We start from the raw sequence: 25,839 nt of genomic DNA on the forward strand, positions 1-25,839 counted from the left end.
CCTTCTGCAGAGAACCTGCTGCCATCCCCACCCAGTTCTACAGCCTTCTCCCACAAACATCCCATGGGATGCAGGCAGGGGGGGAGGTCAGTATCCCTTGCAAACAACACCAGGGGAGGGTACAAGGACCAGAAGGTGCCCATTCCCACGCCTTTGATTGTTATTGCAGTGCATCTGTAAGCAAGCTTTCCTAGTTTCTCCCTCCTTCCCAGCGTTATCAGCCTTTTGCCCCAGGTTATCTTACTTTTCTTGCTGTCTCTGTGTGTTTGTGTGCATAATAAAACTTTATGGATTGAGGAGAATAGGCTCTGTCTTCACTCAACACATGGAGGTTGGTGGGGTTGGAGTCTACAGGAGATAAAATGCAATGGAGGGGACAGTTTGGTAAGGAACAACACAGATAAGTGTCACATTACTCTGGCTCATTGCTGAAATTGTTTGTCAAAACCTCACGGAGACAAAGAGCCCTTTGATGTGCTCTTCTTATTGTCCTGGTGTCTGCCTGACAGACAATTTTGAGCAGCCAATCTGCCTCAACAGCCCACCCTGGCGGAAACTTTTCTCCCTTTGTTTCACAGATATTATGGAGCACACAGCAGGCAGCAGTAACAATGGGGACATTACTAGGTTAGACCTCAGTGAAAGCAAACAAACAATGCCAGCAACCTTTTAAATGTCCAAAGAAACATTCCACCACCATTCTGCACTTGCTCAGTCTATGACCTAATCGGTCCTTACTGCTGTCCAGGCTGCCAGTATACGGCTTCATGAGCCATGGGAGCAAGGGATAGGCTGGGTCTCAGAGGATCACGATTGGCATTTCAACATCACCAATGGTTATTTTGTAGTCTGGAAAGAAAGTCCCTGCTTACACCTTTCTAACAGACGTGTTCCAAAAGATGTGCACGTCATGCTCCTTTCCCAACCATCCCACGCTGATGTTGGTGAAATGGCCCCTGTGATCCACCAGTGCTTGGAGCACCATGGAAAAGTACCCCTTTCGGTTTATGTGCTCTTTGGCAAGGTGGTCTGGTGCCAAGATCGGGATATGTGTTCCGTTGACTGCCCCACCACAGCTGGGGAACCCCATCATGGCAAAACCATCCACTATGTTCTGCACATTGCCCATAGTTACTACCCTTCTTAGCAGAAGTCTGTTAATGGCCCTGGAAACTTGGATCACAACAGATCCCACGGTAGATTTACCCACTCCAAATTGATGCCCCACTAACCGGTAGTAGTGTGGCGTTGCAAGCTTCCACAGAGCTATTGCCACTCACTTCTCCACTGTCAGAGCAGCTCTCATTTTAGTATTGCTGCACTTCAGGGCTGGGGAAAGCTCTTCCCACAGTTCCTGGGAAGTGGCCTTACACATTCGAAAGTTCTGCAGCCACTGATTGTCATCCCATAGCTGCATAACGATGCAGTCCCACCAGTCAGTGCTTGTTTCCTGGGCCCAGAAACGGCGCTTAACTGTGTCAAGGTGATGCGTGACTGTTGCCAGCAACTACGAATTGCTCCGCTCTATGTCTTCCAGCAGGGCTGCTTGCGTGACATCACATTGTTCCAAGTGGCGGCTCTTGTATCAGTTGTGTAAAAACTTCAGGATAAGGCGCAAGGTGTTTGTAATGCTCACAACAACAGTGTACAGCTGAGTGGGGTCCATGCTTATTGTGCTATGGCATCCGTGTAGGTAACCCAGGCTTACGAAAAAGGCTTGGTTTGTTTGCCATTGATTTCAGGGAGAGAGGGAGGGAGGTAAGTGTATCATGGGAGGCTAATGCCATATTCCCATAACCATCTGTGCCAATGTTTTGATCCCATAAGGCATTGCAAGTCCAACCCAAAATTCCACTTGGCTATGTGCACTGTGGGTAAATACCCACATTGCAGTGCTCTGTGCATCGATGCAAGCCCTGCTAGTGAGGATGCACTCCGCTGACACAATGAGCGTAGTGTGGACACGCAAGATTGACTTGCTTAAATCAGAGGCTTGATTTCAACTTAACTTTGTTGTGTAAACATGGCCGAAGATACAAACACCACACGATTAAGTAATCTCAACGTATTGAGACTTTTACTGTTCCTTTGAGAATGGATGTTGTAAACTACTGCAATGAAGTGCTGAGATGGTGACTCATGACTAATGAGGAACCTTTAAACAAACACAAAAGGTCCACCTACCACACATTGAGTAACCTAAAAAACATTTATTTTAATTAGTTAACTGACTGCAAGGATTTATGTGGCTTGAACTTTGGGCCACAGGTCACACTTCCACGCTATTCCTGGACAGCCTCGGCAGAGCCACTATAAACACACCATAAGTCCCGGGAGACCAGTCACTGCAGGAAGTGCCACCCACAGTAGAGCTGATTGGAAGCTCCTCCAATGACCTCTGATTGGCCCAGGCCCGGTTCTAAGTCTCAGTTCGGATTCATGGCTCTGACTCTGGTTTGACCCTCGGCTCTGGCATCCAGCTTCTGACTCTGGTTCTGACACTTGTTTCTGTCTCCCAATTCCTGACTCCCGCTCCAACCATAGGACCTGACTACCCTTACCCTGGTTCCTGACACTGACAATTTAGATCGTGTTTCATGGGTGTCAACTGTGATGCTGGCAAACTAGGTGCCAGCTCATGCCAAGGCCCTCATGTTTCAACTGCGCACTGACAAATATATAGATATTGTTAAAATAAGTTGAGTTATAAAAATGTGCTTAATGTTTAGACTTTATGAAATGCTTGTAAGATGTTTTATGCAGTAATCTTACTTATAATATCTGTATACCATGTTATAAGGTAATATTTAAGTGTTTGCATTGTAATCCTCTGCAACTGTGTAAATCACCAGACAGGAGAGAGACATGAATTAGTGTGAAATGTTGGCTTCCAACAGAAGGTGTTTGGGCCTTTTCTGTTGGGCAAGGCCTTCAACACCAGATGAACTAATGGGGAACATCACCGGACAAAAAAGACTTTCCTGATTGCTCCCGGCCCCCCAACTCCCCATGAAGAGGAGACATGCAAGTGAATTCCTTCCATCAGCTAAGTTTGCAATTAGAAGCAGAAGGGACAAAAGAATAAAGTGCCCTAATGAGGAGGAACTATATCTCTATGCTGCTTGGACTCTGGGAGGCAACGTTTTCTAGGCATAAGCAAGAGATCCCCAGTGTTTAGTCTCAGTTAGCCATAAGGGACATAGAGAGCTTGCTTATTATTGAAGCTTCTAGTACCTTCTGAAACTTAAGAGTCTAACTCAATTGTGAATGTATGTTTACCTGCTTTAACCTTGTAAATAACTCATTTCCTTTTTCTAGTTAGTAAATCTTCAGATAGTTTATTACAGAATTGGGTATAAGTAAGGCTAAGATTTTGTCATGGTTATTTTTAGTAAAAGCCATGGACAGATCACAGGCAATAAACAAAAATTCATGGAAGCTGTGACCTATCTGTGATTGTTGCTGCTGAGACGCTATGTTCCCCCCCTCCCCCTCTGGTGGCTAGGACAGGGAGCTGCACGGTTCTCTCCCCCCACTCCCCGCAAGGCTGTCCCCAGTTGCTGGAACACTAAGGAGGGCCCCCTGAGAAGGCTGTCGCCTTTCGCTGGAACCCTGCAGTGGGACCTTGAGGAGGCTGTGACCTGTTGCTGGAAACCTGCCGGGGCCCTACTGGCTGCCAGCTCCAGTCCCGCAGACACAGGGGCTGAAGCAGAAAATGTCATGGAAGTCTCTGGAAGTCCCGGCTTCAGTGACCTCCGTGACATAAATGTAGCCTTAGCTATAAACATTGTCTTTGGTGTGAGATCTGAGGTGAAACTGACCTGGGGTCAGTGACTGGTCCTTTGGAACTGGAAGTAACCTGAATATTGTTGTGATTTTTTGTGTAAGAGACCATTTATCACAAAGGCAATCTTACCTTGCTGACAAGATAGATCAGTGTACCTAAGGGGACTGTCTGTGACTCCATGTTAAGGCTGCTATAGAGCCTGAGGAGTTTGCACTTGATACTTGGTTGGTGAAATCTAAGTACAGAATTCACAACCAATTTGGGGTTTGTGCCCTGCTTCTTAACAGTCTGCTCTGAGGTTGGTACTCATGTTCTTGAGCCACTGCCAGACAGCTTGACGCTAGACAACCGGAGGTTTGGGGGTGGAAGCAGGTCTTACCCCACTTTTCAAGGATCTGTCCCCATCAGAGCACTCTCTTTGGATGTTACTTGGAAAGTGCACTTGCACAATCCAGTCCGTACAGCAGGAGCTCTGAACCCTCTGGCCAAGGCCTTCTGGCCCTCCTTTTTGACTCTCAGGTGAAACAAACGAACAATCCAAAGTCAGCAAAAGAAGTTAAACGAAGGGGCAAAGAAAACCACTAGCTTCCTTCCTCAGAGTCTCCTGGGACTCCAGCACAAGCTACAGCATACAGTCTCTTCCCCCTCTTAGCAGAGATCATCTGTTTTCCTTTTTGAGAGGAAAGAGGTTCTGTTGGCTATCAGACCTCTTCCGGGGAGCTGGGAAACTTAACAACCAGCTCCCTTCCAGGGCTGCCCACTGATGAGTGGTGTTCCCTTCTTCTAAACTCCCTCTTTATGCCTGGCATGACTCGTAGGTGCAACAGGGCATGGCTACTCAAGCCTACAGCAGCTCCTTACCCCCATCCATGTTGGTGCAGGATTTATACAGACTGTTTTCCATCCCCCTTCCCCCCCAAAAAAATCAGAGACTGCATTAATAAGGGAAACACTGAGTTTGGAACAAAAGCTAGTTTATCTCACTTGATTAAAAGTGGACAAATTTAGTCATGGTATAAAACCACTCATTAAAAAGAGATTCAACAGCTAGTATTTTTTCTCTCTATCACATGAATGCGTGCCCCCTCCCCATCCCAAAAGAAATCTGATGAGGTTCAATAAGGATAAGTGCAGGGTCCTACACTTAGGATGGAAGAACCCAATGCACCGCTACAGACTAGGGACCGAATGGCTAGGCAGCAGTTCTGCAGAAAAGGACCTAGGGGTGAGAGTGGACGAGAAGCTGGATATGAGTCAGCAGTGTGCCCTTGTTGCCAAGAAGGCCAATGACATTTTGGGATGTATAAGTAGGGGCATAGCGAGCAGATCGAGGGACGTGATCGTTCCCCTCTATTCGACACTGGTGAGGCCTCATCTGGAGTACTGTGTCCAGTTTTGGGCCCCACACTACAAGAAGGATGTGGATAAATTGGAGAGAGTCCAGCGAAGGGCAACAAAAATGATTAGGGGTCTAGAGCACATGACTTATGAGGAGAGGCTGAGGGAGCTGGGATTGTTTAGTCTGCAGAAGAGAAGAATGAGGGGGGATTTGATAGCTGCTTTCAACTACCTGAAAGGGGGTTCCAAAGAGGATGGCTCTAGACTGTTCTCAATGGTAGCAGATGACAGAACGAGGAGTAATGGTCTCAAGTTGCAATGGGGGAGGTTTAGATTGGATATTAGGAAAAACTTTTTCACTAAGAGGGTGGTGAAACACTGGAATGCGTTACCTAGGGAGGTGGTAGAATCTCCTTCCTTAGAGGTTTTTAAGGTCAGGCTTGACAAAGCCCTGGCTGGGATGATTTAACTGGGAATTGGTCCTGCTTCGAGCAGGGGGTTGGACTAGATGACCTTCTGGGGTCCCTTCCAACCCTGATATTCTATGATTCTATGATTGTCTATACCCCTGTGTTTTTATTTCCCCAAACCTTGACTCTAATTCCTGATTAAAAGCAGGGTTTGGGGTCACCCTGCTGCTGCTATCTGGACCACAACAGAGCAGGCTGCATGCAGGCAATATTCCAGCTCCAATGCTGTCACACTGCGTCAGGTAAGAGTAAATTCCACTCTGTCTCCTCTAGTACAGCTCCAGCTAAGAAGATATTGGGGGTGGGTGAGCGGGTGGGGGAAAATCTCAGACTTACCAGTGAGATCTAGAGGCAGATTTTCAAAGGTATCTGGGCAACTAAATATGCTGTTAGGCACCGGGTAATATTTTCAGAAGTGCCTAAGCAGGTTAGGCACCTAATTCCCATTGACTTCAATGGAAGTTAAGCAGGTTAGACACTTAACTCCCATTGACTTCAATGGGAATTAGGTGCCTAACCTGCTTAGGCACTTTTATAAATCCTACTAGGCACCTATCCTCATCTTTAAGCACCTAAATACCTTTGTAAATCTGGCCCTTAGAGGACAGTGCACTATATGTGATTCGGGATACTTGTTTTCTGTTCCTGACACACACCTACTGCATGACCTTGGGCAAAGCAGATCACTTATCTGTGCCTCTGTTCCTCCCCCGCCCATTTGTTTTCTCTATTTAGATTGTAAGCTCTTTGAGTCAGGGGCTGTCCCTCACTATGTGTTTGTACAGCACCTAGCACAATAGGGACCTGATCTCTATTGAGTCCTCGAGGTGTTATTGTAATACAAAAAATAATAATTAAAACAACCCTGCTTACAGAAGGAGACAAGATTCTGCTTTCTGGTGGTGGTGAACACAAACAAGACTGAAAGAGGAAGGGAGAGGGTCACTGACAAGTAGGCAGGCAGGGGAGCCATTTGCCATGACGGAAAGATTTGAAAATTGGAGGATAATTGCACCACAAACAACTCTGTGCACAGATGGAACAGGTGGCCTTAAGCTGATTCATCATAATCTATGTGACTATCAACATCTAGCTTATGGCTGTTCTTTAGAATGCAAGTATGCATGTAAAAATACTGAATTTCTGTTTCAAATTTTGAAACTGGAAGCCACAGAGCCTCAAACCAACAGCTGGGCTTGAAAGTGAAAACAGTGATTTAGTAGAAAAGCTAACCAGTTTAGGAACTAATCAGCAAAGAAATGCAACTCTGCTCCAAGAAACCACAAGCGTTTACCTCAAATTCAATCCATGCACATGTTCTGCAGTAGAATTAGAGGATATCATTACATTTTTGAAAGAATTATTTCCTATTTGAATAGTGTTACTTTGCATAAACACCATCAATTTATTCTGACTGCACTTAATGAGAACTGCCAGCTGTCAAAATAAGATTAGGCCTTAAAGATCTTAAAGAGAAAGAACACTGATTTACACACACACACAGACAGTATGTTCAAAACCTTTTTTCTTTTATATACACCTGGTACTGTAGTGCTGGTTGTCATCTCTGGGCCATATTGTTCTTTGCAGGGGAGCAGGCCATGGAAAAGAGAGCCAGCAGAGGGAAGCCATTAGAAGAGAAGGTAGCCGGAAGGAGGAATTGCAATGGAAATTTTGCTCAATCCTTGCACCCTTGTTTATCAGTGACATTTCAGACTGATTATATAAAATAATTAGAAAAAAATAAGTCTTGTGGACCCTCCCTGACAAAGAAATCACTGGAGAAATAAAATTCACCACCCATACTAACATTAAAATAGCAGAATTCAACCCATCTTACCAGGTGGCTCCAGCTTTAACAGCTCCATGATACTACCTGGAACCAAAAACCAATAAAACCTCTACACTTACAGTTCTGAAAACAAATATTACACCTGCATAGACATAAGCCCAACAATAGCTGCAGAGCAGCATTGGGATGGTTCTCTCCAAATGAACATACAAAAAAAAACAAAACAACATTCCATTTCCGGTGGCATCCTGACCAAAGCAACATATACTCTTGCCTCTACAAAAGATCTATCCCCTGTGCTATGTATATATGTACAATGGCAGCTAGCTGTATATGAATGCAGCCACAGATCACTGCATTTGGATTGCCAACTCTCCCAAGATAAAAGGTAAAAAAGGAAGGTTTATGCTTTATAAAATACAAGTTTTAGAATATGACAAATTTTAAAATTTCCTCAACTGTAGTTACACCTTAGGTGTTTCAAGTCAGATATAGAAAACATGAGATTTTTTGGTGCACAAAGGAATTCTTGAATAGCCATTCTTTCACTAGGAATAAACACACAAAGTGCACCTTTCAATTTTATTGAGGCTAAAGTCATAATGACTTGAGTTTGGATCCTGTTCTTCCAATGAAGCTCATATAGAATGTCATTATTTTAGAGACTGTAAGACCAGAAGGGACCATTGTGATCATCTAGTCTGATCTCCTGTAGAACACAGGCCATAGGACTTCCCTGAATTAGTTCCTCTTTAACCTAGAGCATATCTTTAAGAAAAACATCTAATCTTGATTTAAAAATTTCCAGAGAATAAAATATCCACCACAACCCTTGGGGATTTAATATACGTATCGATCTCAAACTACTTTGTTTTCTGAGCACCATTTTGGTTGTAAGACAGTACTGTCCGTTTCCAGTTGCCTTTTTACCTCCATCTTGGACTGAAATTCCAAGAGAAGTTGCAAGGACTAACAATGCAAAGCAATCAAGGGTCATAAACCTAGAGGGTCTTATTCAAACACAAGCTCTCTTGAGCAGTGAGTCAGCAACCACTCAGAGAAACCCATCCTTCCATGTGAACCAGTAACCAAGCAACTGATTATCTAATGGTGACTCCAGTCACCTGAGGAAGGCATTGATGCTGATCAGGAGAGTAACCTTACAGAGGGGACTGAGAGTTTATAAAAGAAAGACTCTCTCACCAACCATTTGAGTGGGGGAGGGATCAGAAGCATGCTAGAAGGAGCAGGAGGGTCTTGGGACCCTGAAAGGGCACTGACCAAATCCCAAGGGGTTCTTGGAGTGGTGAGGACACTGGAGGGAAGGTTGTGTGTGCAGGTTTTGTTCTTTCTGCATGGATCTGTAAGTCTCTATGCTTTGTCTAGGAATAAAGTGTATGAGAGTGTTTCCAAAATTACTTTGCAAAGCTTCTGGGTTCCTTGCTGTAACTATTACATGTCCCTAATGGGTTAAACTGTAAACCGCAGTACCCACAAGGGTGGCGCTCTGGCAAAGGGTGTGCTTAAGTTACTGAAAAGACTTGGGGGGGGGGGGGCTAGGGGTCAGCACTGCTCCATGGGGGGGTCCAGGGCAGCTGGACTGTGGGGTCCACACAGCTGAGGGGGGAGTATCAGATGGAATCTGCACCCAGGAGTGTGCCTGAGAGGCCAGAGCGGCCAGAGCCAGTACCTGGATACTGCTCAGACTCAGTTGGTTTAGCATGCAAGATCGAGTGTTTGGGTCTAAACCTAGCAACCAGGTGATGCTCAGCAACCAGGTGACTGGACAGTGAAGAACTTTCCAAGCAACATATGTGAATGTTATTTTTTTTTAAACAAAGCATAAAACAGTTTAATACATTCAAACAAAAACTTCAGGCCCTTCATCCTTGACCCTCAATAGAAATAAGGCTTCCAGCGATGCCTTGCCTGATTTTTATGCAACAATGCAATGACAAAATGGAAAATTGGATAAACTGAGCACTATGAAACTTTACTGTGGTCTTTGTAGGAGAACCTCACAAAACAAGGTTCTCCTATCTGCTCTGTGCAGACCTTAAAGTTCCCATTACACTTTCCACAAGATTTGGTGTTTGCCTTGGTGTCGTCACCAAAATATCCTCTTTCCTCTTGCTCACTGACATCTGCCAAGTTGTGAATTGGTTAACTGTCCCTCTCTATCCCAGATGTGGCTGTATTTCAATGGTGTTGTATGTACAATGTACATTATTTGTGAAGCTCACTTGGATTCTCCTAGATAAAAGGATCTATATATAAATGTAAAATTATTACTCCTACTACAGTAAATTTCTACAAAAAATTGCAGTGACTTGGCTTGAAATGGAACCATATCCTTTAAGAGATTTTAAAAGAAATATTCAGTTAATCAAAGATTACTGATGACTATGATGAGCACTGTACTACTAGTATTATTGTTGTTTTTTTTAAATAAAAAGAACATTGAGGCATTATCTAATAAGTACACCTGGAGAATTACTGGAACTTTGCAAATGAATATGAAAATAGAAGGTTGGTTTCTCAGCATACTGATCTTGACAGTGGACATGTGTCCTTTTGTATCTTTTATTAGGCCTACATATTCTCAATAAAAATTATGCATGTTTTTCAAAGGGCGTTCTGAGAGTGAAAAATTAGCACCTCTGTACTAGATTCATGCCATTTGGGCACAGAGTAAGAAGCAGGCAGAGCCACAGGGAGCTAGTCTATGTTACAGAGGCAGACGGCCTCCCTGAATTCTCTTACGCCCAGGGGAAGTACACTCACTGCTACATCCCTTATGGGGTGCAGACTATTCCACTCTGCGTGCCAGATTGGTGTAAGGAGGGGGAGGAACAGCCCAGCTCCCTCCCCATCCTCTTGTGGGGGAAATAGGGAGGGAGAAGTTTTTACATTCCCTGGAGCTCAGTGCATCTGTCAGCACAATTTACAGTAAGTGCCTAGGAAAAACAACTCAGTCAGTCTGCAATCTGACCAGTAGCACTGAATGTTAGCAGACTTTTGTTTATTTAGATAATCTTCTTCTGTGGGGCTCTGCAACTTCAGAGCACAGAGGGGTTGTGTGTATGTGTCTGAGAGAAGAGATCACCAGGGTATATATTTAGAGTGGTTCTTCTAAAGCAACATTTTTACTGGTTAAAAGTAAAAGTTTTAAAAGTACCTAAGTCAATTGACTTTTAATGAGATGTTAGGTGCTTATGTCACTTGGGCAGTTTTGAAAATTCTACACCAAAATTATATGCATGTTTCAAAGCAAAGTGAAATAATTAACACTGAGCACTGATGATAACAGTGAATTCCAAGCTGTAGGCTAGAACACTCAACACTTAGGCTCCTTGTCACTAATGACTCCAACATCTTTGGATCTGACCATAAGAGGTGGTGCTTTAAATAGATTTATATTCATGTCACAACCACTCCATTTTCTTATAACTTTTTCAGAGTGTAGTTCCCCAGACATTCCTTCTGTGCCTCTGTTTAAGAAGTGGTGTCTCTGAAAGGCAGCACTAAATATAGACTATTTATCGTCTTAATTTACAATCAAAGTCAACTAGTTAACTAAACAAAATGAATGTATTTACACTAACAAAGGAACAGATTATAAACAGAAAGCAATATGTATACTTTACAATAATACTAGCTAGTTACAGAAGAAATATGGGACCAGATTCTGCTCTCAGCAACTTACACTAGTATAAATCTGCCTTGGAGAAATTACATTACACTTAAAAAAAAAAAAAAAAAAAAAAAAAGAGCATGGATGAAACTTCCAGGCTTCAATGACGTATACAACATGAGTATAATTCTTTCATCCTAACCATGAAAGTCACAGTCAAGGAATACATACAGCCTAAAAATACCCCAAAAGTATTACTTCATTTTCCAGTTACAGTAGGGTGACCAGACAGCAAGTGTGAAAAATCAGGACAGGGAGTGGCGGGTAATAGGAGCCTATATAAGACAAAACCCCAAATATTGGGACTGTCCCTATAAAATCAGGACATCTGGTCACCCTAAGTTAGAGTCAGTAAATGAAAGGTAGGTCAGTCATCAGCTATAAACTGCAAAGCAGGTGGGTGACATGCCTTTCACTTAATTGAGAACCACAGCACAAACCACAGTATGCTATTCCTCCTCTCACAGTCTTTATTTAAGCTATTTCTATCCAAGAATGACCTCTCACCCACTGAGTTTTAAATTGAAGAGTATTAGTGTTATATTGGTTTCTGGTTAAAATAGATTTTTGCTTTCTGTAGCTCAAGTTCCCCACACACTGTCACAAATACACATCCTATCCAACAGGGGTAGATATGCATTTTGCTCACTGATTTAGCTGAAAGTCGAGTAAATACATATATCCAGACAGTTCCTATTGGTTGCATACCTGAAAAATGCCAAGAGCAAAAGTTATTCCTTAAAAAGCCATTGGTAACTGGCTCCAGATCTAAGTACTATATATTTCAAATGCTACAAGGCAAATCAAGGCTTTGCTTAAAAATGCCCAGTTTTGGAGAAAGCCATTGGGAGAATGGATATCCAGAGCTATGCTAATGACCCATTTTTCACTTTGCTGGCAATTCTGAAAAATTTAAAGAAAGTTCAGTTTAGGTCAAACCAAAACCAATTTTTTGGAGAATCAAAAAAAAAGTCAGAAAAATTTTCTTTCTGATTGAATAAAACATTTTTTCTTTGGCATTTTTAACCCTTTAAATGAAAGAAAAGGAAATAAAGAACTACATTCACAAAATGATGGGAGTGTCCTCTCTTATGCCCAATCACCAGGGCACTCACCCAGGATATGAGACACCCAGGTTCAACTATCTGCTCCACAGCAGAGACTATGAATCCACAACTCCTCCACATCAAGATACATTTCTAATCACCAGGCTATAGAGTCAGGCTCATGCTCTCTTTGAGCCAATAACTGATCAAGTATTTTATACTAAGTGAAACAATTTCACGGGAGAGACTGAGAAAGGCCCACGCCAGATTAGCCAATAGCCTGGTGATTAGGGCACTCCCCTGAGTGGGGAAAGACCTGGGTTCAAGTCCATATGCCTGAGGAAGATTCCAGCCTGGGTCTCCTGTAGCTCAGATGAGAGCCCTAACCACTGGGCTATTGGGCACCAGAGAAGCAGCATCTCTTCCTCAATGCTGTGCTGAAATCCCCTTGTGAATCAAGACTGAAAAATCAAAATGATCTGTTTTGACATTTCTGAAATTTTTTCTTTTTTTGTTTTGATCAACAAAATTTACTTAAATGGACACAAATTCACAAAATGTTTTGGTTGACCCAAATCTACATTTTCTCAGAAAAAAAAAATGTTGAGGTGAAAAATGTCACCCAGCTCTGTTACCACAAATGTGAAGAACATGCAGAACTGGAGATTTGGAGAAGATCCTCCAAAACTCTACTGAATCAAAAGATAGACAGAGAGGCTGCTGGCAGCCTCTCAAAATCATAACTTGACAAAAACTTCACAATGGCTAGTAGACTAAGACCACTGCCTACCATATTGACCAACATTGTCTCACTGTTTCCTAGTAATCCCCTGTCAGTGGCTATCTTTTGTCTCTGTGCGTTGTGTGAAAAAAAACCCACTTCCTTTTGTTTTAAACCTGTTGCCCATTAATTTCATTTGGTAACCCCTAGTTCTTGTGTTATGAGAAGGAGTAAACAACACTTCCTTATTTACTTTCTCTACACCAGTCATGATTTTATAGACCGCTATCCTTTCCGCCCTTAGTTGTCTCTTTTCCAAGCTGAAAAGACCCAGTCTTTTTAATCTGTCCTCATGTGGAAGCTGTTCCATACCCCTAATCATTTTTTTTGCCCTTTTCTGAATCTTTTCCAATTCCAATATATCTTTTTTGAGATGGGGCGGTCACATCTGCATGCAGTATTCAAGAAGTGGGCATACCAGCGATTTATATAGAGGAAATATAATATTTTCTGTCTTATTATCTATCCCCTTCTGAATGATTCTCAACATTCTGTTCACCTTTTTGACCGCCGCTGTACACTGAGTGGATGTTTTTAGAGAACTATTCACAAAGATCTCTTTCTTGAATGGTAACAGCTAATTTAGACCCTATCATTTTATATGTATAGTTGGGATTATGTTTTCCAATGTGTATTAATTAAATTGAATGTCATCTGCCATTTTGTTGCCCAGTCACCTAGTTTTGTGAGATCCTTTTGTAGTTCTTTGCTCTCTGTATGGGACTTAACTATCTTGAATAGTTTTGATTCATGTGCAAATTTTGCCATCTCACTGTTTGCCCCTTTTTCCAGATCATTTATGAATATGTTGAACAGGACTGATCCCCATACAGACCCCTGGGGGACTCCACTATTTACCTCTGTCCACTCTGAAAACTGACCATTTATTCTTACTCTTTGTTTCCTATCTTTTAACCAGTTACCGATCCATGAGAGGACCTTCCCTCTTATCCCATGACAGCCTGCTTTCCTTAAGAGCTTTTGGTGAGGGACCTTGTCAAAGGCTTTCTGAAAATATAAGTACACTATATCCACTGGATCCCCCTTATTCACATGCTTGTTGACCCCCTCAAAGAATTTGAATAGATTAGTGAAGCATCATTTCACAAAAAACATGTTGACTCTTCCCCATCAAATTATGTTAATCTACGTGTCTAGCAATTTTGTTCTTTACTATAGTTTTAACTAGTCTGCCCAGTACTGAAGTCAGGCTTATCGGTCTGTAATTCCGGGATCACCTCTGGAACCCGTTTTAAAAATTGGCATCACATTAGCTATCCTCCAGTCATTTGGTAAAGAAGCTGATTTAAAGGATAGCTTACAGACTAGGCATCTGATGAAATGAGCTGTAGCTCACGAAAGCTTATGCTCAAATAAATTTGTTAGTCTCTAAGGTGCCAAAAGTACTCCTTTTCTTTTTGCGGATACGAACTAACATGGCTGCTACTCTGAAACCAGACTAGAGTTAGTAGTTCTGCAATTTCACATTTGAGTTCCTTCAGAACTCTTCCGTGAATATCATCTAGTCCTGGTGACTTATTACTGTTTAGTTTATCAATTTGTTCCCTCCTCTAATGACACCTCAATCTGGGACAGTTCCTCAGATTTGTCACCTAAAAAGAATGGCTCAGGTTTGGGAATCTCCCTCCCACCCTCAGCCATGAAGACCGATCAAAAGAATTCATTCAGTTTCTCCACAATGGCCTTACTGTCCTTGAGTGCTCCTTTAGCATCTTGAACGTCCAGTGGCTCCACTGATTGTTGAGCAGGCTTCCTGCTTCTGATGTTCTTAATTTTTTTGCTATTATTTTTTGAGTCTTTGGCTAGCTGTTCAAATTATTTCTTGGCCTTCCTAATCATATTTACTTTTCCCCTCAGGTCTATGGCTTTCTCCTGCTTTTGTATTGGCAGAGTAGCCTACAAAACTTTTGTAGTCTTCTCTGCAGCAGAGTTTAATAGTCTTCACAATGAGCAACTAAACTGAGTGCAATGAAGTCACCTGACAAGTCACCTTTCCTAGTTTCTTCTTTGGCATCTCTTTAGAAAACCTTTGCCCGCTGACTTGATTCAGAAATCTGCCAGAAAGAATGGCTTACTAGTTTAAGATTCAAATTTGAAACCCAACACTCCACAGAACCACAGATTACAATCCTGGCAGGACCAACAAAGCTCTTTAACCTTCTGAGTTAGAAAACTGCCATTCACCAGAAAGGGGTCTTTAGACATTTGCAAATCAGACAAAAATGAAAATTGCCAGAGAATCTTTAGTAAGAGTAGGGGTTTGCCCTACTATCTCTGCCCCAAATTTCTTCTCTTCCCTTCTCCAAATTGTTTTGCAGTCTACTGTGTGTTGGTTAGTTGCTATCCTCAATCTTGGCAGTTCATTTTAGTGGATCTCTATAGTGCGCACATAATTTGTGAAGTCCTTTGGGATGAAAGCAGCAATATAAAAGTAAACATTACTCCATTGTTTTTACTCTTTACTGGGGACATGGAAACCATTTCTGTCAAGTGATTTAAGATTGGGATGTGGAGCAATGAGTTTTCATGTGGACTTATAAAGCCAAGAGCTAACCTCTGCTCTTTTTTCTAAAGAGTTTTAAAAGAAGCTATCACAATTTATTATTTGCAAAAAGAACGGGAGTACTTGTGGCACCTTAGAGACTAACAAATTTATCTGACCATAAGTTGTCGTGGGCTACAGCCTACTTCATCAGATGAATGCATGCATGCATCTGATGAAGTAGGCTGTAGCCCACGAAAACTTATGCTCAAATAAATTTGTTAATCTCTAAGGTGCCACAAGTACTCCTGTTCTTTTTGCGGATACAGACTAACACAGCTGCTACTCTGAAATTTATTATTTGTAATTCAGTGGCAACTAGAGACCCGAATCAGATTTGGTGTGTGGTTATAGTAGGTGCTCTATAGAGAGTAGAAAAGTAGTCCCTGCCCTGAAGAGTTCACAGTCTGATCTACTCAAATATTACTATTCCTCTTGTGCTGTCTGAACAGACTGACCACACAATGTCTATGAAATAAAAAACTAAATCCCACAATTTGCGGTGCTACACCAGCTTCATTTGTCTTGGAAGCAGAAAAGAGACACATCACATTTTTAAGTTTGTATGTAAAAAGGCTGTCCTGTCTCCTGAACTTTTCTGTCTCTGCCAGAATGATAATACTTCCCAGTACTGACAAAGGACTGGTGTTAAAATACTATTGTAATCCCCACCACATCCTGGACTGCCTTGGTCAGCACAACATCTAGGTCACCACATTTAATGTGACAAACTGCAGCTGGCATGTAACTGAAATCACTTGTATGTACTAATCTATTACAAGTAAGAATTACCAAGATGAGTTTGCGCCTATTGTTTTCACTCAACACAGCAGTAATATAAATAAATAATTGATTACAAGTCAATGTCTAGACGAGAAATACTTTGCTTTAAGCCTCATCAGTGAGTTCATTTGTCAAATACTAATTATTACTGGGCCCATAATCTGCCAACCATATAAAAAATGATCCCTGACAGTAGGAAACCAGGAGTACATTCAAATAATAAGAACATTCTTAGGCTAAAGGCCTGAACTGCTCACTGGAGACATACATCCAGCAGACAGACAGCTAGCCCTTTGTCAGTCACATCAGCTCAGGATTCAGACATGTAGATAACTTTATTCTTTAAGGGTCTGATACAACTCTCAGTGAATTGGAATTCAACTGAAAGCAACTAAAATATTCCCACTGAGTTCAATAAGAGATAGATAAAACCTCAAATTATTCCTTCTGGCTAGGTGATACCTTGGGGAATTAGTCTGAGAACTGGACACCTGTGTGAACTGCTAAAGAAACTCCATTTCACCCAAAATCATGTGCATGGAGGACATTTGACAGCTGTCTTCTGATTATAAGAGAATTAGGGCTGCAGGGTGGGAAAGTCATCTTTGTGAATTTCTGTAGTGTTCACTTTGAGTAATAGCTTGCACCTATGAGGAGAAATCAGGAGGGAATTAGGGGGAAGAGATGCCATCTTACATTGATAAGAGGGCTTTATTTGCAGTTTTGCTTGAACAACCATTTCTGGGATTCAGAGAGTAGTAGATACAGTTCTTCCAGTAAATGACAGACTATTTTGGGGAAGATAAAGTCATTATTGTAGAAGACTGAAAAGCACCATGTGAAATTCCTTTTGGTGAAAGCAGAAAAATTTGCCATATCACATCACTGGAAAAAAGAAATCAGATACTGTGTTTCATATTTTATCACTTAGTTAACCTGAAATCTAATCTGGTCATAAGAAATATTTGGGAAGACTGGAAAACTTTCAGTTCACTTTCTCCCTTCTTTAAGCTGAAACGAAGAAATACCTTACAGAATTCTCTCCCCTTATGTTTTCTTGGCATCAGTTTATAATAGGCACTCACTCATTTCTAATTCCTGCGGCCTTTGCTGAAACGACATTAATCATTACGAACTCTGAGGCCCTATTCACATTGACTAGCCAAACCATGTTTCAGAATTGTGCTCTCACTCTACCCCAGGCACGGGCAAACTTTTTGGCCTGAGAGCCACATTGGGTTTTGGAAATTGTATGGCGGGCCGGTTAGGGGAGGCTGTGCCCCCGCCCCCATCCAACCCCCTTGCTTCTCACCCCCTGACAGCCCCCCCCGGGACTCCTGCGCCATCCAACCCCCCCTGTTCCCTGACAGCCCCCCCAGGACCTCTGCCCCATCCACCACCACCACCCCTGCTCCCTGTCCCCTGACCGCCCCCGGAACCCCTGCCCCTGACTACCCCCTACCGCCCCATCCAACCTGACTTCCCTCACGGGACCCCTGCCCCCATTCAACCCCCCCCCCCCCATTCTCCGCCCTCTGACTGCCCTGACCCCATCCACACCCAGGCCCCCTGACTACCACCCCAAACTCCCCTGCCCTCTATCCAACCCCCCCGCTCCCTGCCCCCTTACCGTGCAGCACAGAGCACCAGTGGCTGGCGGCGCTACAGCCGCGCCACCCAGAGCGTTGCGCCGGTGTAGTGTAGCAAATTGCTTTCCATAACTGCTACCAGTAGCACATTCTTACGCGGAGCAGTTTAATACACTACACCGGCAGCATGGCGCACTGAGGCTGCGGGGGAGGGGGAACAGCGGGAGGGGCTGGGGGAGAGCCTCCCGTGCCAGAAGCTCAGGGGCCGGGCAGGAGGGTCCCATGGGCTGGATGTGGCGAGCGGGCCGTAGTTTGCCCACCTCTGCTCTACCCTATCTTCTTATGATTTTAATGTTTATATCTTTGAGCATGGTTGTAACTCAGTTTGGCCCTATCCACACTGGCCAACCAATCCATCCACTGAACCACTGTTTCCAAACTGAGTTCCAAGCAGAGCATGGATGGGGTCCTTACCATGTAGGTGGCACATGTAATTCCCTGGGAACTCAGCTATCTCCCTGATAACAGCTTTGAAATAGAGCTGTCACTTGGCAGTGGAATACAGGACCAATCTAGGACACCACCCACATAGTGATCAGGGCCACTCCCTCCTGTGATCTTTGATGACTACTTTTTCCTCTTCTGACTGTATTTTGGGGACTCATCTCAGTCCCCCTTTTTCACTTGCAACAGCTCTGCATGGGTTACTGAAGCCCCAGAGCCTACTGCAGTGAACTTCATAGGCCCGTGAGAGGCTAGGGGTGAAGATCTGCTTGGTGGTAGAAAGAGATAGTGAGAGGAAATATTTAAATGATCATTTGCATGAGCCCTCTCTACACCCAGCCGGGTCACACAAGGTCAGTGCAAACTGGGCATATAAGTGGTAAGTGTGTTCGGTGCTGCTGTGTAAAGCAGGACCAAGATTTAGGGAGTTTTACTACTGATCTTAATGGGAGCAGAGTTAATCTAGTCCCAAGTGTTTTTGCAAATCCCGCCCATACATTGAAGAACTGATTTCAGTAAACATAATAGCCAAGAGGCTTTTTAAATTGTATACAGGGTTTTTGTAAAAGGTCTGTCAATCAACACTTTTATTTGTCTTTTTATTTCTCCTTTTATTATTATTACTTTGATCTTTAAACACATTGCTGCTAGTGATAGAGAAGAGTTTAGATAGATCCAAGACATATTATTGTAATATAATTTGAAAACCTGGAGATTTCTTTATTGCATTAAGCAGACATTAACAGACAGCAAATGAAAAAGAAAAGGGTGAGATTTTATTTTTAAAAGGTCTTAAAATTATACTCACTGCTTGTAGAGGACATGCGGCTGTACTCAGATCTGCAAGACAAAAATCTTAGTTCAGCAGGGCTGTACTATATTTAAATCTTTAAAAGATCACACAAAATTTGGCAAAGGAAACTATTGACTTTATTTAATTTGCTTTACACTGTCAAATTGCTTAAAACCTACATACAGTTATTTTTATAGTAAAATAACTCACTATGGAAAATATTTTGAATGTGCCCTCAAGATAGCGGACATTCTGCAGGAACGTTAAAAATATCTGTAGAGACTACACAACTAGAGAAGAAACTCTTTGAGGCTGTAACTAGTTTTCCAATACTGCTGGATTTTGACCCTCCTCCCCTTCCAAATATCTCCAAAAATGCTTTGCACCTGAAATTTCTAATGTGCATTCTGTAGATAGAAGAGAAATTGAATTGTCCTTTGCACAACGTTTGAAGGAAACCATAAAATTAATCTTAGAGATATGATTAATTGAAGAACGAGGCTTTTACCCTTTGGAGAAGTCTTTTCTGTCTCTTTTTTTCTTCTTTATAATGTCATATCTCAACAGAGCCTCAGTCTAGAAGTTCCACATTAGTTTTATCCAATTTATTGTCCACAACAAGAACTAGCGCTGTTCAGTATTTTGAAGAAGGCTAGGTAGTTAATTTTGCAGCTGTTCACTATATAACTCTGAATCTTTGAAATTTTTATTCATTCCTGAAGGAGCTAATAAACTTTTATGGTCACCAATTAATCTGTGATTTCATTTTCCAGATCAAAATATAAGCCCTTTTTATTGTGAGCTGGGGCTGAAAGTTTGTCAAAGAGATTTTTAATAGAAATCACAGGTTATTCACAATGTGTTGACAACTCTAAATGTTGTGATATTTTATGCTTTTCTTAAAGCTCCAGATCTTGGAAGCAAGTATGAGACTCTCAGCTTTTTATTTTTCAAAAAAAGTAAATTCCTAGCCCTCATGTTTGCACAGAAAAACTTAAAAAGTTACTCAAAAGACTCAGAAATGAGAAAACATCTGATAACTTGCTCACGGAACAAACAAACAAAACCCAAAACCGTATGTTGCTCTCTTTTTCTAATAATGATAGCTAGCTGGAGTACTTGAGTTCTGGAGCTCTTGCAAATATTTTAAGCATTCTAGGTACTATACAAAATGAACAATCACTTTCACAGGTCATAAATTTAAACAAGTTAAATATAGAAGTAAAAATCTCCTAAATAATTTAGCCCCAGCTTCCCGGAATGTCGTTTTGTTCCTGCTAGTTCATGTACTGATGTTGTTCTCATCCCCATTTTAAATGTTCCAAGTGACGGGGCTTCTAGCAGTTCCCTCGGGAAAGCATTCTGTGGTCTGAACACAGACTGGGGAAGGGATGCAAGAAGCGACTAGTGGAGCAGTAGCAGCTGTTATAGGGCTTGATCCTATGTTCATTGAAGTCAATGGCAAAGCTATCATTGACCTTAATGGTGAAGTATCAGGGCCACAGTCTTAGGCAGTACTGGGGACAGAGGCCAGGCTTTGTAGCAGCCATTAGTTCTGCATATTTTAAATGAAGGATGTTACCCTTTAAAGGCGAAATGGAAGGTGAAATTCAGGCAAGAATGGGTAAGGAGGATGCATCTCCTATACAGGATCATTTTCAGACCTTCCAGGTATCTTAGGGGGAGGTAGTGGAGTAACAAAGGCTCTGAAGCAAGGTGTGTATTATATGTGTGTGTATATATATATATAAAATAAAAGTGTGTGTGTGAAGGGTTGTTTTACTCACTGTCCAGTCATTGTTTCTATTTCTAGGTTTAACAGCCTCTCCTCCCTCCCATGTCTAAAAGTCTCCTTCTCCAGGCCTTCTTTATACCAGGAAAAAGAAATTATGTAAGAGCTGACAGCCCTCCTGCTGCCTGCTCCCTTTGCTTGCCCAGCACTGGCATGATGACACCTATTGTACTGAGATTTTTCCGTATCGCCTTTTACCTAGGAACTATTCTTTCACATCACAGTTATGCCTAAGAGGCTTCTTTTCATCCTTAAATAAACTATTATTAAATAGGCACATGGGGAAGAGCATGGTATAGTGATTTAACTACAGGCTTATGAGTCAGGAGAACTAGATTCTATTGCTGACTCTGACACCAGCTTGCTGTGTGACCTTGAGCAAGTCACTCAGTTCCTATGGATCAGATTATGATTTCACTTACATTGGTATAAATCCAAAGCAACTCTACTAACTTCACTGGATTTCCACCAGAGTAACTGAGATCACTGCATTAGTGTAAGTGATAACAGTGTATTTTAATGAAGTTGCTTTGGATTTCTACCAGACAGAGAAAGTTCAGAATATGACCATCTGTGTCTCAATTTAACTACTACAAAGGGATGTTTACTAACATTTTAATGGTTTTGGAGAGCCTCTGCTAGCAGTATTCTTCCTGTGCTTTAAACTGCCATTTATAATATTTTAAATACAGTGGAATAGAAATAACCACACCAGTATGTGCCACGCAGCTTCTGGTGTATTTCTCAGGTGGCTGAAAGCATGATGCTTACCTGCCTATGATTTTGTATCTTGTTCTTTAAATAGTAGTACACAGTACACCAAAGGAATGAACACTAACCAATAATGCATACACTGTTCTGGCTCAATTATAATAGATGTCAGTACAGATCTCCCTGCTAGAAAAATTCAGTTATTAAAGTCTCCGTAAAAGTTGCTTTCAAGGACCATATCTATAATAATATATTAGCAGGTTTCTCTACTGAGATATGAAAAAGCACACTGGAACTTTTGCATTACATTGGTGATGTCTGGTGGCAGAAATCATTTCAATACCAATCTGTGACAAAAGCTCCATTTAATATGTTTGAATACTCAAATCACAGGTGAATTCTGTACAGTGCCATGACAAGAGTGATATATAGAAATATAGATATTATGTGAAAGTTACAAAAAAACCAAAAGGTAAAAACAGTCCTTAAAAATAGGTTACAGCAGCAACGGTTTCTTCTCCTGAGAGGTTTCAGAGTAGCAGCTGTGTTAGTCTGTATCCGCAAAAAGAAAAGGAGGACTTGTGGCACCTTAGAGACTAACAAATTTATTTGAGCATAAGCTTTCGTGAGCTACAGCTCACTTCATTGGATGCAGCATCCGTTGAAGTGAGCTGTAGCTCATGAAAGCTTATGCTCAAATAAATTTGTTAGTCTCTAAGGTGCCACAAGTCCTCCTTTTCTTCTCCTGAGAGTTACACATAAATGGATGTATATGATGTGAGACTGACATCTGAGGGATGAACCAAATCAGCTAGAAGGAAGGATTTAATCAGAAAAATGTGAATGATAATTGGGAATCGTTTATGAACACCGTACAGATGCCAAAAATGCCACAATCAAGAAAGAAGGCCATACTGGTTTAAAAAATGACCTGGTTAAGAGGGGAGGTGAAGGCAGCTATAAATATATAACAAATGGAAGAAGGTGGAAGTTGATAATATGAATATAAATCAAGAAGGAATTGTAGAAAATTGATAAATGAAGCAAAGGGACACAAGGAGAAATCTATGGCAGCACAGTTAAGGACAATAAGAAAGAGTTTTAAAATATATTAGGAACAAAAAGAATCCTGACAATGGTATTGGTCCATGATTAGATGAAAAGGTAGACTAAATAATAATGCAGAAAAGGAAGACATGTGAAGTGAATATTTCTGTTCTGTATTTGGGGAAAACAGATGATATACTCTCATCATATGGTGATAAGAATACTCTTTCCATTCCACTAGTATTTATGGAGAATGTTAAATAGGAGCTACTAAAGTTAGACATTTTTAAATCAGCAACTCCAGAACACTTGCATTCAAGAGTTTTAAAAGAGCTGCCTGAGGAGCTCGCTGGACCATTAATGTTGATATACTATACTTAGATTCCTGTAACGTGTTTAACATAGTATCACATGACATTGTGATTAAAAAACTAGAATATACAATTAACATGGCACTCATTAAATGGATTAAAAACTGGCTAACTGGTAGGTCTCAAAATGTAATTGTAAACGGGGAACCATCATTGAACGGGTGAGCTGGGTTTCAGAGCCTGGGCTCCAGCCCAAACGTTTACAATGCTATTTTTAGCCCTGTAACACGAACTTAGCAAGCTCAACTCAGTTGAACCAGGCTCTGACTTTCTGCTGTGGGTTTTATTTTCCCCCCTGTGTAGATGTATCTTAATACACAAATGTACAAATTCATAAGTGAGTGTCTGTAAGCTGAGCTGTGTGGCACCAAAAAATAAATAAAATCAACTCATGAAACTATTTTATTTTAAGCATCGTGGCCTGTTTGAAGATTAACATTAAATAGATTATTTTAATTCTGTTCCGACATGTAAGTATTTTACACCCATTTTACAGTTAGGTAAACCAAGGTAGAGGGATTAAATGACTTATCCATGGTTAAGTAGTGAGCCAGTGTCAGAGCCCCGAGTAGCACCACTACATAACAGTAGCATGGTCAAGAAGCTCACATATGCCATGTAGTGATCAACTGTGAGAACACAATGATGAAAAGGGATATTTAAGGAAACATTTAATGCACAAAAAACTAACAAATAACAATGCAGCCAGGTGCAAAAAGTGTTCATAATTTGTCAAATATACTTTTAAAAATATCTGATATATGATGCATGTTCAAATAAGATAAAAAAAAGACACCAGCTTGGGTTTCTCCGTGTTGACACAAGCATTGCACAAACACCACTGTTTTCCTGCCTCCCAAAATTAGGCAAGAGCTTTACAATTTAATAAGCAGTGGATTCAATTTGAAATGTAACCATGAAGACATATATAAGTGGAACATTTATATTTTGTCCATACAGTAAGTTATAACTGCCTTTCTTCTTATGTTCTATATGGGTGTTTTTTCCTGACTTTCACTAAAAGAATTAATTATTTGAAATGTAAGTGGAAAAGATTCTTAAAGTCGCAGTTTCAAATAACTTCTAATTAAAGAAGGGGAAAATTAGAGCTTTGAATATATTAGTAAATTAATATTGCAAGTTGTTAACTCTTTAAAGCTTTTCACATGCATTAAAAGCCTTACTACAGACCTCAATCCTGCACTCACTGAATTCAACTGAAGTTTTATCATTGACTTCAAAAGACAGCAAGAATAGGTCCTGGGCATTAAAAAGTATATGCACAACAAATTCTAAAATTATTTTAAAAGATAACTTTGTTTTGGTATTTTTAACGAAAAATATAGCACTGCACAGAAAACTGTGCCTTATGGTTCATATAAAAGGTCATGAATCATAAAAGCCACATGGATTAATTTTAGTAAAACTAAGACAAAGAAAACATATTATTGCAAGTCACTCTTTCAGACAGTTTAGTATTAATTTTTCATTTGCATACATATATGTCACCATCCTCCTTATTTGTTGCTTCCCCCACCCTTCCTTCCAATTAAAGGAGAGGCTATATATAAGAAAAAAATAAGGCCATGTATATTTCTCTCTCTCTAAACATGCAGCTTTCCTCAATATCAATGGGTGTTCTGCCACAGATTGCAGCTGTATATGGTGGCACTTGGTTTTGGGGGCAGAGAAGAGTGTTCAGTAACAACTGAAAAAAGGCAGTGATTTTGAAAATCAAGAATTACATTGTTCTGAGAAACAGATACATTTAGTTTAGCCAAAGGTGATGCTGGAACTCTTTCAAATCTCATTAATAAACAGCCAATACAAACTAATTGGTTTATATGTTCTATTCTCTTTATTTAAGTACTTGGCAACTCAGCCCAATCCAGTCTTATTGGATTCAGTAACTTAAAATATACTGTTTTTGATCGGCTTTCCAACTTGATCAACTGAAGAACATACAATAGCACAAAGATACATTCAAGTGGATTTGTAAAACGATGGTTTAAAACTGGAATCAAACTCTGCTGCAGAATAGGGGTTTGCCTACTATTGTGGCTAACAGCAGCATCAGCTCAAGAAGAAAAATATATTTTATGGAACTATTTCATGAATTATAGCGGTAGTTAGTTGCTATATAACAGTTTTAGCAATACATATATATAAAGCTCATGCTTGAATAGAGATGAAAACGGTTCACAAAGCCTGGATTTGCTAGAGTGTCAACACTATTATTCACAGAATGATAGAAAGAGACCACTTGATGTATAATAATAAAACTGCTACTGAATGATTTCGACAGTTGTTCTAAGAATACTTTCATAGTATGATTGTTGAACTTAAAAATAGGTGTCAATTGATTCTTTTTCATCACTGAAATAGCTACATAACAAGGAAACCAGCTGAGTTTTTGCAATACTATGATGAAGATACAGAAAACCCTATTTCTGCTATAAGAGTAATAAGCAAACAATATGAGTAGCCTTGATAGAATTCAATTTTTATATAATTTTGACACATAATATTGATATTATTAACACTTTTTATCCATTTAAATTTTCACAGTTGAGGGAAATCACGGGTGAGTCAGACAAAATTATTTAATGACAGCCGTTGTGATTAAAAAAGTTAAACTTTATAACCATTAAAACACAAATTGTCAACAACATGTCAAAATATACAAAGTAAATAGCCTTCCACCAACTCTAATTGGCTAAGTAGGAACTGCCTGAGAACTTATCTGTAAATTTCTATTATTGGTGGAAATATTTTTTC

At 40.9% G+C, this 25,839-nt stretch overlaps 1 protein-coding gene across 3 annotated transcripts in view; it reads right to left on the reverse strand.

Moving 5' to 3' along the window:
* FAM124A (family with sequence similarity 124 member A) overlaps nucleotides 1–25,839 on the reverse strand; it is a 79,180-nt gene that overhangs the window by 46,824 nt on the left and 6,517 nt on the right. For all 3 annotated transcript variants that reach the window (XM_043532597.1, XM_037893247.2, XM_037893251.2), the window contains exon 2: nucleotides 19,156–19,187. In XM_043532597.1, coding sequence (XP_043388532.1) covers nucleotides 19,156–19,187 — 32 coding nt within the window. The remainder of the gene's footprint in view (nucleotides 1–19,155; nucleotides 19,188–25,839) is intronic.

This window comes from Chelonia mydas, chromosome 1, assembly GCF_015237465.2.
Source record: "Chelonia mydas isolate rCheMyd1 chromosome 1, rCheMyd1.pri.v2, whole genome shotgun sequence".
Taxonomy (NCBI): Eukaryota; Metazoa; Chordata; order Testudines; family Cheloniidae; genus Chelonia; species Chelonia mydas.